General features: G+C 46.7%; 1 protein-coding gene across 5 annotated transcripts in view; it reads right to left on the bottom strand.

The window, feature by feature from the left end:
• abcc1 (ATP-binding cassette, sub-family C (CFTR/MRP), member 1) overlaps nucleotides 1-10,000 on the bottom strand; it is a 37,687-nt gene that overhangs the window by 9,327 nt on the left and 18,360 nt on the right. For 3 of the 5 annotated variants that reach the window (XM_027135372.2, XM_027135380.2, XM_047800689.1), the window contains 10 exons: nucleotides 9,978-10,000; nucleotides 9,738-9,884; nucleotides 9,482-9,569; nucleotides 8,291-8,360; nucleotides 3,808-3,934; nucleotides 3,284-3,460; nucleotides 2,991-3,158; nucleotides 2,702-2,888; nucleotides 2,064-2,105; nucleotides 560-611 (listed from right to left, as the gene is read on the bottom strand). The exon at nucleotides 9,978-10,000 is cut by the window's right edge and continues 181 nt beyond it. In XM_027135372.2, the coding sequence (XP_026991173.1) occupies nucleotides 560-611; nucleotides 2,064-2,105; nucleotides 2,702-2,888; nucleotides 2,991-3,158; nucleotides 3,284-3,460; nucleotides 3,808-3,934; nucleotides 8,291-8,360; nucleotides 9,482-9,569; nucleotides 9,738-9,884; nucleotides 9,978-10,000 (1,081 nt within the window). The remainder of the gene's footprint in view (nucleotides 1-559; nucleotides 612-2,063; nucleotides 2,106-2,701; nucleotides 2,889-2,990; nucleotides 3,159-3,283; nucleotides 3,461-3,807; nucleotides 3,935-8,290; nucleotides 8,361-9,481; nucleotides 9,570-9,737; nucleotides 9,885-9,977) is intronic. The other 2 variants (XM_027135389.2, XM_027135395.2) reach the window with 1 other exon arrangement.

Here is a 10,000-nt window from a genome sequence, read left to right as displayed (position 1 = left end):
GACACACACACACACGACACAGACACACACACACACGACACACACACACACACGACACAGACACACACACGACACAGACACAGACACACACACACACGACACAGACACACGACACAGACACACGACACAGACACACGACACAGACACACGACACAGACACAGACACACGACACAGACACGACACAGACACACGACACAGACACGACACAGACACGACACAGACACACACACACGACACAGACACACACACACGACACAGACACACACACACGACACAGACACACACACACGACACAGACACGACACAGACACACACACACACGACACAGACACAGACACAGACACAGACACACGACACAGACACACACGACACAGACACGACACAGACACACACACACACGACACAGACACAGACACAGACACACACACACACGACACAGACATGACACAGACAGACACGACACACACTTTAGCCTTAATAAAAAAATGAAAGCATATAAAAACGAGAACTGACTGAAGCAGTATTAGCTCTAAATCTCATTCTGCACCATTTTCTCACCCAATCAGAGCCGCCGGTCCTCCGTTTTCCAGAGTTTTCCGTGTCGTTGTATCTGGACAAAACATCGATTTGCTGAATTAATCACACAGCAGAAAAAAAATCTGATTTGCATTCACATGCTCTGTAAAATCCTTCCAGTCCGAGGCTCAAAGCAGAAAAGCAACACGTCAGGATCTTTAATCAAAGCTCCGCCGCAACAATTTTTAAAACCCGGCTCGTTTTAACGCACCACGAACAGAGCGTTATTTTAAGACCGCCACGCACGCCGCCACGTCGTCTGATCGCTAATGCTTTATTCGTTACTGACACGTCACTTTATTATTATTTATTTGTTTGACCGAGTAAAATAAGTGTTGGATCCTCAAAAGCAATCCGTGACTCCATACGTGGTGGAGAAAGCCTCGGTGAGCACGGAGCTCAGACGGTCATGAGGTTTGCGGTTCACTCCTTTTACAGACACACTCAGAATCCTGAAGGTTTTGATGCTTTCATTTGGCAACCCAAAAGTTTCAGCTCTTTTCCACAGGTTTTCTAGGTGATTGTGGTCCGGAGACTGGCGAGACCACTCCAGGATCTTACCGTGCTTCTTCTCGAGCCACTGCTTCGTTGCCTTGACCGTATGTTCTGGTCACCGTCATGCTGGAAGTCTCTCAATGTTCTGGTTGAGTTTAGGAGGTTCTCGTCCATGATTCTATGACACATGGCCCATTCCTAGGTCCCTGAATGAGGTGAATGAAGTCTTCCTGTAGCAGAGAAGCAGCCACACAGCAAAAGGTTTGACAGTGATGGTGTCCTCGGGGTCGTATCGAGTTGACGCCAAAGAGCTTAAATGTGGTCTCGTCTTCCCACATCACATCTCCAAAGCCTTCTCGGAATCATTCAGGTTTCCAGACTTCCGAATGTGGACCTCGATCCCTCACGGCGAAGTGTGTTCCCGACGGTTCTCTCAGCTTGCTTGAGATCATGAACACGCCTTGTGCAGGTCTCCGGTCTTGTTCCTGACGTCCTTCGACAGATCTTTGTGGAGAGGTTTGAACAGAGGAGACTGATTCTGTGTCCAGAGACTTTTATACACATACTGAGGTGAGATCAGGAGAACTTTCCTTAAAGGACCAGACTAACGAGTGCAGAACTGAAGTGTGTGTGTGTGTGTGTGTGTGTGTGTGTGTGTGTGAGGGTAAGAGATCAAATATATACAGTATAAACATATATATATATAAATATATATAAATATATATAAATATATATAAAAATATATAAAGTATATATACTCGTCCCTTCTTTAAAGTCATTTTTCAAATCATTATTTCCCCCACCGTACTTTTATTTATTTACTTTAATTGCGTTTATTTTCGGTCTCTGATCAGATGAGCCTAGTTTAATAACCCAGAAAACACACTCAGATGGGGTGGGGGGTGGGGGGGGGTGGGGCACCATGCGACATGCGGAGCCGTGCAGTCTGGATGTTTCTCTCAGAACCTAATGAACAATGAGACCCTCTAACCTTCAGATTTCTCACTCTGCTCTTCCTGTGCCCTGCCCTCCTCTGAAGAGCATGAGGAGAAGAGAAAAAAAAAAAAAAACAGAACAGAACACACACACACACACACACACACACACACACACACACACGGTAATGGAGATGAGAACACGGACAACAGCAGGAAAGAATAAGGGGTTAAACTGCAGTAAAGAACAAAAAGAAAGAAATTTGGGGTAGAAGATGAAAAGTGGTCTCTCTCTCACACACACACACACACAGTCTCAGTCTCTCGTATGCACACACACACAAAGACTGTGTGTGTGTGCGTGTCTGTGTGTGCGTGCGCGCTAAAGACAGAGACTGTGTGTGTGTGTGTGTGCGCTAAAGACAGAGACTGTGTGTCTCTGTCTTTAGCGCACACACACACACACAGTCTCTGTCTTTAGCACACACAGACACAGACACACACACACACTCTCTCGCAGATGCGCACACTTCTCGTTTCTACCAACAATAAAGTCTAAGAGATCATGTACAAAGAGACACACACACACACACACACACACACACTTGTCCTACACAGATGTCAGACATGAAAAGACCGAAGGAATGAAAAAATATGCACCACATCAAGGTCGCGACCCCGTGTCCGATCTTACCTCCGCCCCCCTCGCTCTCGTCTTCCTGTTCAGTGTTGGTGTGAGAGCGCAGGAACTCGGCGAAGGCGGCGTGTCGGCCGAGCAGCTCCGTGTACGAGCCTGCCTCCGTGATCTGTCCGTCCTCCATCACCAGGATGAGGTCGACCTGAGGCAGGAAGCTGAGGCCGTGGGTCACCAGCACTCGCGTCTGAGACAAACAGAAGTGACAGCAGGGTCGTAAATCGCACCACTCGCTCGGGATATTTAACTCCTACAGCTAAAATGTCTGAAGTGCAGAGAAGAACCTCACGTGTCCCTGCAGCAGACCCTGAGGCCCGATGACCTTCTCGAAGATGTGTTTCCCGACATGAGCGTCGACGGCGGACAGGGGATCATCCATAAAATACACGGAGCAATCACAATACACCGCTCGAGCCAAACTGACACGCTGCTTCTGTCCTCCTGATAAATTCACTCCCTACACACACACACACACACACACACACACACACACACACACACACACACAAATTACAATTACACAGCACACATGTTTTTTGTTTTTGCACCTGTTAAATTGACCTTCAGAATACACGCCTGTACCTTCTCTCCGATCTCGGTGTCGTCTCCTCCGGGAAGGATCTCCAGGTCTGGGAGGAGAGCGCAGGCCTCCAGCACTCTCTGATAGCAGCTTTCCTTCATCTGCTGCCCGAACACGATGTTCTCCTTCAGCGTGGCGTTCTGGATCCACGCCTGCTGGGGCACGTACGCCACTGAACCCTGAGTGCCACATTAACCGGAAGCATGACGTCGTTAGTTTATACTTCTAGTCGGTGTAAAAACGTTAAACTGAACGCTAACGTTCGTACGCCGTACACTAGAGCACACGGGACACGGTTCTGTCCTAAACGACGTCCTACACGCTACAACTTAACACTATGACATTTAGAAGTAAGATGTTTGTCTCCACCGTCAGTGGTTTTAAGAAGTAAAGCTGTATTGAAATTGTGTTTCATCTTATATTAATAATCATAAAGTGCCCTGTATCGCAGACGTTCCATATTGTTAACTGTATCTATAAACAGTGATAACGTGTGTGTGTGTGTGTGTGTGTGTGTGTGTTTTACCTTGACTGACACCGAGCCCTCCTGTTTGTGCATTTCTCCCAAAAGAGCAGAGAGCAGGGAGGACTTTCCCGAACCGACCTGACCTACTACAGCGACAAGGGCTCCTTCAGGAATACACACATTAATCCTGTGTGGGGGGGAGGGAGGGGGGGGGGCAATAAATAAGAGTGTTAAACACATTTTAATTAATGGGAGCAGAGTCAGGGGAAATGATGCAAAGAAGAGAGAGAGAACAGAGAAAGAGAAAGAAACAGAGTGTGAGAGCGTACGTGTGAGAGAGAGAGAGACAGAGACAGACAGGGAGAGCGAGACAGAGAGAGAGACAGACAGGGAGAGCGAGAGTGTGAGAGGGCGTGAGAGAGAGGGCTTGAGAGAGAGAGGGTGCGTGAGAGAGAGAGAGAGTGCGAGAGAGAGAGAGGGTGCATGAGAGAAAGAGGGTACGTGAGAGAGTGTGAGAGAGAGGGTGTGTGAGAGTGTGTGAGAGAGGGTGTGTGAGAGTGTGAGAGAGAGGGTGTGTGAGAGAGAGGGAGAGAGGGTGTGTGAGAGAGAGGGAGAGAGGGTGTGAGAGAGAGAGGTCGCTCGATGTGTGCGCGCGCGTTTTGCTGCGCGGGTGGCTCGCGCCGGTCGCTCTGGGTGCGAGCGCGGGCGCGCGGGTGTGCGCGCGCGGTCGGCGCGGGTGTGTGCGCGTGTGCGCGCGCGCGCGTGCGCGGCTTTTGTGTGCAGCTTGTTCGCGGCGCTCGCTGTGCGCGCTGCGGGTGTGTGCGCGCGCGGGCTCTGCGCGCGGGCGCGTCGGGTGTGTGGCGCGTCGGGTGTGTTCGTCTCGCTTTGCGGGCTGCTTGTATGTTCGCGCGCGGGTGTGTGCGCGCGCGTCGCGCGCGTGTGTGCGCGCGCGTGTGGTGCTGCGGGCGGGCGCGTTCGGTGTGCTCGCGCGGGGTGGGTGCTCCGCGCGCGCGGGTGTTCGCGCGCGGGCCGCGCGGGTGTGGCGCGCGCGTGCCGCGGGTGTGCTCAGCGCGCGCGCGCGTGGTGTGCGCGCGCGCGCGCGCGTGTGTGCGCGCGCGCGCGCGTGTGTGCGCGCGCGCGCGCGTGGTGTGTGCGCGCGCGCGCGCGCGCTGTGTGTGCGCGCGCGCGCCGCGCGTGTTTGTGCGCGCGCGCGCGCGCGTGTGTGTCGCGCGCGCGGCGTGCGTGTGCGCGCGCGCGCGCGTGTGTGTGCGCGCGGCGCGCGTGTGTGTCGTGTCGCGCGTCGTTGCGCGCGCGGCGTGTGTGTGCTCGCGCGCGCGCGTGTGTGCGCGCGCGCGCGCGTGTTCGCGCGCGCGCGCGCTGTGTGGTGTGCGCGCGCGCGCGCTGTGTGTGTGTGCGCTCTGCGCGCGTCGCGTGGTGTGTGCGCGCGCGCGTGTGTGCGCGCGCGCGTGTGTGCGCGCGCCGCGCGCGTGTGTGCATCGCGCGCTGCGCGCGCGCGCGTGTGTGTGCGCGCCGCGCGCGCGCTGTCGGCGCGCGCGTGTGTGCGCGTGGTGCGCGCCGAGCGCGCCGTGCGCGCGGGTGTTTTCGCGTTTGCGCGCGCGCGCGCGGGCGAGAGGTGTGTGCGCCGTGTGGGCGCGCGCGCCGCGGGCGCGCGGGTGTGTGCGCCTTTTGCGCGCGAGCGCGCGGGCGCGCGGGTGGTGAGGTGTGAAGAGAGAGAGAGAGAGAGAAAGATGTAGAAAAAAGTAAAAGAACTCCATCAGCAGCAGCAGTCTGGCTCGCAAGCTGTTTAATATTTAATTACATTTAAACCATTTTAAATGTAAAAACTTTTTGCTCCTGATTTATTCATTTATTAAGAAGATTTAACGTTTTATTTAAAAGTCGATTAAAATAAGTGCCTTTTTAACATTGCATTTTTTTCAGAAAAATTTACAAATTATTTGTTGATTTAACGACGAAATAAAAATATTAATTAATAAAAAAAAAAAAACAGTAACATTTCCCATCAAGCCTGCGTCGTTTATTTCTTATAACTGAACTTATAATTAGTCGTCACGGCTTTAAACAGTCTGATAATAAAGAGCTGCTTTAATTTACTATAAAAGTTACATCTATAATAAAATATTACAATAAAGATTTAGGATTACAGGCTTCACAGTAACTGTTACTTTACATTCGATACGGGTGATAAAACGCTCCGTCGCTAAAAGACGTGGGTGAAAAAATTAAAATAAAATCTGCTCAGAATCAGTAAATGTTGGAAGTGGAATTCAGTCCCAGTGTATTTTAAACGTTTAATAGTACTGACGTTCAGGTCACGTGTCAGCCAATCAGGAGTGAATATAGAGGTCATACACTTATAGTAGATCTCTGAAGGGAATACAGTATAGTGTTGTGGTATTGTATAGTGTTGTGTAGTATAGTGTCGTGGTATTGTATAGTGTTGTGTAGTATAGTGTCGTGGTATTGTATAGTGTTGTGTAGTATAGTGTCGTGGTATTGTATAGTGTTGTGTAGTATAGTGTCGTGGTATTGTATAGTGTTGTGTAGTACAGTGTCGTGGTATTGTATAGTGTTGTGGTATTGTATAGTGTTGTGGTATTGTATAGTGTTGTGTAGTATAGTGTCGTGGTATTGTATAGTGTTGTGGTATTGTATAGTGTTGTGTAGTATAGTGTCGTGGTATTGTATAGTGTTGTGGTATTGTATAGTGTTGTGGTATTGTATAGTGTTGTGTAGTACAGTGTCGTGGTATTGTATAGTGTTGTGTAGTATAGTGTCGTGGTATTGTATAGTGTTGTGTAGTATAGTGTTGTATAGTGTTGTGGTATTGTATAGTGTTGTGGTATTGTATAGTGTTGTGGTATTGTATAGTGTTGTGTAGTACAGTGTCGTGGTATTGTATAGTGTTGTGTAGTATAGTGTCGTGGTATTGTATAGTGTTGTGTAGTATAGTGTCGTGGTATTGTATAGTGTTGTGGTATTGTATAGTGTTGTGGTATTGTATAGTGTCGTGGTATTGTATAGTGTTGTGTAGTATAGTGTCGTGGTATTGTATAGTGTTGTGTAGTATAGTGTCGTGGTATTGTATAGTGTTGTGGTATTGTATAGTGTTGTGTAGTATAGTGTCGTGGTATTGTATAGTGTTGTGTAGTGGTATTGTATAGTGTTGTGGTATTGTATAGTGTTGTGGTATTGTATAGTGTTGTGTAGTATAGTGTCGTGGTATTGTATAGTGTTGTGGTATTGTATAGTGTTGTGTAGTATAGTGTCGTGGTATTGTATAGTGTTGTGTAGTGGTATTGTATAGTGTTGTGTAGTATAGTGTCGTGGTATTGTATAGTGTTGTGTAGTGGTATTGTATAGTGTTGTGTAGTACAGTGTCGTGGTATTGTGTAGTGTCGTGTAGTATAGTGTTGTGGTATTGTATAATATTGTGTTGTACAGTGTTGTGGTATTGTATAGTGTCGTGGTATTGTGTAGTGTCGTGGTATTGTATAGAGTTGTGGTATTGTATAGAGTTGTATAGTATAATGTTGTACAGTGTTGTGGTATTGTATAGTGTCGTGGTATTGTGTAGTGTCGTGGTATTGTATAGAGTTGTGGTATTGTATAGAGTTGTGTAGTATAATGTTGTACAGTGTTGTGGTATTGTATAGTGTCGTGGTATTGTGTAGTGTCGTGGTATTGTGTAGTGTCGTGGTATTGTATAGAGTTGTATAGTATAATGTTGTACAGTGTCGTGGTATTGTATAATGTTGTGGTATTGTATAGAGTTGTGGTATTGTATAGAGTTGTATAGTATAATGTTGTACAGTGTTGTGGTATTGTATAATGTGGTATTGTATAGAGTTGTGGTATTGTACAGTGTCGTATAGTATAGCATTGTACAGTGTTGTACAGAGTTGTGTAGTATAGCAGTGTACAGTATTGTACAGTGTCATATAGTATTGTACAGTGTCAGTGTCCAATAGTATTGTACAGTGTTGTGTAGTATTGTATTACAGTATCATGTCCAATAGTGTTGTACAGTGTCGTATTGTATTATACAGTGTCATGTAGTGTACTATAAATAGTTATAATTACCAGAGTACAGGATCATAAGAGTACAGAATGCACAGAATTGTACAGCATCACTGATTTAACAGCCTGGGACTGAAAACCACTAGATACCCTTTTTAATATTACATTTATTTGATTTCATTTGCATCTCAAATTTGAAGTCTCAGACTATTTATCTGTAAAAAAAAAAAAAAATACTTCATTTTATTTATCTGGCCTTTTCATATTTTTGGGTTTTTGAGCATGCAGGTGTACTTGCCGATCAAATCCTCAGACAGATGAAGATCTCTATGCTACATTGTCAAAAAATGGTATAAATCAGTGCATGTTTAATATCATGACAGAACAGCGCATGTTTAGTGTATTAAATACTATACAGTGTTACGGCTCTACACGTTTCATGCATTTTCTCTGAAGTGAAAGGTTTCTAATGAACAGAGCGACACCACAGATACACAGTTACCTCTTTAAAGCAGGAGGGTCGTCTTTAGACCAGCTGAAAGTTCCGTCCACGATCCTGATGCTTTCGGGTGCTGAATGAATGGAACAAAAATGAACAGCAATATCAGTGGTGGACATCAAAACCACCACCTACACAATCGCCATATACTGTACATCCTGCCTTTGAAATCCTACAACTCCTTTAGAACATGGAAACTCATTCATCAGACTAAGAAAAAAAAGCCTTTTAGACATGAAAGACAGCCATTGACCAGTCAAGCTTTAAAACTTTAACAGTGTGCAGAACGAATCAAACTCAGGAGCTTATAGTGATTTGGACTAAAGTGTAGCCTCAAGCGTCGTGGGACGATTTGGATTTATGCACGCACGCAAAACAAGAATTAATAGTGCTTGATTCTGAATCAAGTAAGGATGGCGACTCAGAATCAAGTAAGGATGGCGACTCAGAATCAAGTAAGGATGGCGACTCAGAATCAAGTAAGGATGGCGACTCAGAATCAAGTAAGGATGGCGACTCAGAATCAAGTAAGGATGGCGACTCAGAATCAAGTAAGGATGGCGACTCAGAATCAAGTAAGGATGGCGACTCAGAATCAAGTAAGGATGGCGACTCAGAATCAAGTAAGGATGGCGACTCAGAATCAAGTAAGGATGGCGACTCAGAATCAAGTAAGGATGGCGACTCAGAATCAAGTAAGGATGGCGACTCAGAATCAAGTAAGGATGGCGACTCAGAATCAAGTAAGGATGGCGACTCAGAATCAAAATTGGATGCCGATTCAGAATCAAAATTGGATGCCGATTCAGAATCAAAATAGGATGATTCATAATAAAAAGATTGATCCGGTTCAAATGTTTACTGCAACGATTTGGATTCAAGTGAATGCAATGATTCAGATCAAACCTTTGAGTTGGTTCAGATTCAAAAGTTTGACTCTTACTAATCGAACTCTCACTTTAGTCTCTCAAACATTCAGATTCAGGTGAACAGTAAGAACACTTGATTTGAATGACGGACTGAACCGAAGGCTTATAACGATTCTTTTAAAATGACTCGCATTCAAACACTTGGGATGTTAAGAATTCAAGCACGTGATAAAAGATAAGGTCTCGTTTCATTTCACAGTCAAACGCGAGTGAAGATTCGGATGATGTTTCATTCAAATATTATTATACTTTTGTGTCTGCTTACAGCCAGTAACTGCTCTGCGATCCACACTGTCCTCTTCCAGTTCCTCATGAGAAAGAAATGCACGCAGACGCTTCATTGAAACACTCGCCTACAGAGAGGGAGAGAGAGACAGAGACAGAGAGATTTCTCACTTTCCCACTATGTTAATCTATGAAGTTGTGTAAAAACAGCATGCTGTCATTTAGATAACTAACACACACACGTCACAATAATAATGACTGAAACGAGGTTTTAACGCTTCGTTGCGCTTTCAGACCTGCACCATGCTGCTGATGACCATGGGGAGCATGTTAAGGGGAAAACGCAGGATGTTAAAGAGCGCGAGCGACACGAAGGCCTTCTGCGCGTCCAGAATGTTGTTCTCGTCCACGAGCACGTACACGGCGAAAGTCGACAGCGCCACCTAGCGGAGGAAACACGACGTACGAGACACGATGAAGCGCACGAGGATCGTATTAAAGTGTGCTATGATGACGGGACGTCTCTGTATCCTCACCAGGAAGGGAGCGCACACCCAGG

The sequence above is a fragment of the Tachysurus fulvidraco genome, chromosome 15 (assembly GCF_022655615.1).
Source record: "Tachysurus fulvidraco isolate hzauxx_2018 chromosome 15, HZAU_PFXX_2.0, whole genome shotgun sequence".
Taxonomy (NCBI): domain Eukaryota; kingdom Metazoa; phylum Chordata; class Actinopteri; order Siluriformes; family Bagridae; genus Tachysurus; species Tachysurus fulvidraco.
This window is presented reverse-complemented; position numbering and strand designations above follow the sequence as displayed.